The sequence below is a fragment of the Coenobita brevimanus genome, chromosome 9, assembly GCF_032717465.1.
Source record: "Coenobita brevimanus isolate Jiangsu-jjx chromosome 9, ASM3271746v2, whole genome shotgun sequence".
Taxonomy (NCBI): Eukaryota; Metazoa; Arthropoda; class Malacostraca; order Decapoda; family Coenobitidae; genus Coenobita; species Coenobita brevimanus.
Genome location: NC_136962.1, coordinates 6,332,084 through 6,332,746, shown reverse-complemented (window position 1 = coordinate 6,332,746; position 663 = coordinate 6,332,084). Strand labels below are relative to the sequence as shown.

Genomic DNA, 663 nt, shown 5'->3' with positions numbered 1-663 from the left:
ATTTATCTGTCCATATATCTATCTCGTTATCTATCTATCTGTCCATCTTTTTATCTATCGATCGATCTATCCATCCATTCATCAATCCTCTACCTCTATATATTTATCTGTCCATCTGTCTATCTATCTATCTGTCTATCTATCTATCTATCTGTCTATCTACTCACGTCCTCCCACTGGTGATACGTTCCTGTTTCAATCCTTCCATCGGGTCTTCGCTTAGGCAGTGACGTCACGGCCTCTCTCTCTACCTCTATCACGCTGAGAGAGAGAGAACATAAGAACATAAGAACATAGGATAACTGCAGTAGGCCGGTTGGCCCATGCTAGGCAGCTGCTAGAAGAGTAACTGAACTACTAGAATGAGATAAGGATAGCAAAGAAGAGAGAGAGAGAGAGAGAGAGTTGTTATGTATAATTTAACGTTCGGTAAGATTGTAGATAGATAAATAGATAAACAGACATATATATATATATATATATATATATATATATATATATATATATATATATATATATATATATATATATATATATATATATATATATATATTTATATTATGTGACCGACTCTGGGCATAGGCTTCACAGCCTGCTTTCAAGGCCCAGTAGCCCTCCTACATACCGTGCACCTCTACAGTACATGTCACCACTTCGGCGCTA

The 663-nt window shown here is 36.5% G+C and overlaps 1 protein-coding gene across 1 annotated transcript in view; it reads right to left on the bottom strand.

Annotated features, from left to right (window-relative positions):
* Positions 1–208, bottom strand: part of LOC145410019 (carboxypeptidase A4-like) — a 59,959-nt gene extending 59,751 nt beyond the window's left edge. The window contains exon 1 of the mRNA XM_080280242.1: positions 168–208. Coding sequence (XP_080136368.1) covers positions 168–208 — 41 coding nt within the window. The remainder of the gene's footprint in view (positions 1–167) is intronic.
* Between the last annotated feature and the right edge of the window lie 455 nt (positions 209–663).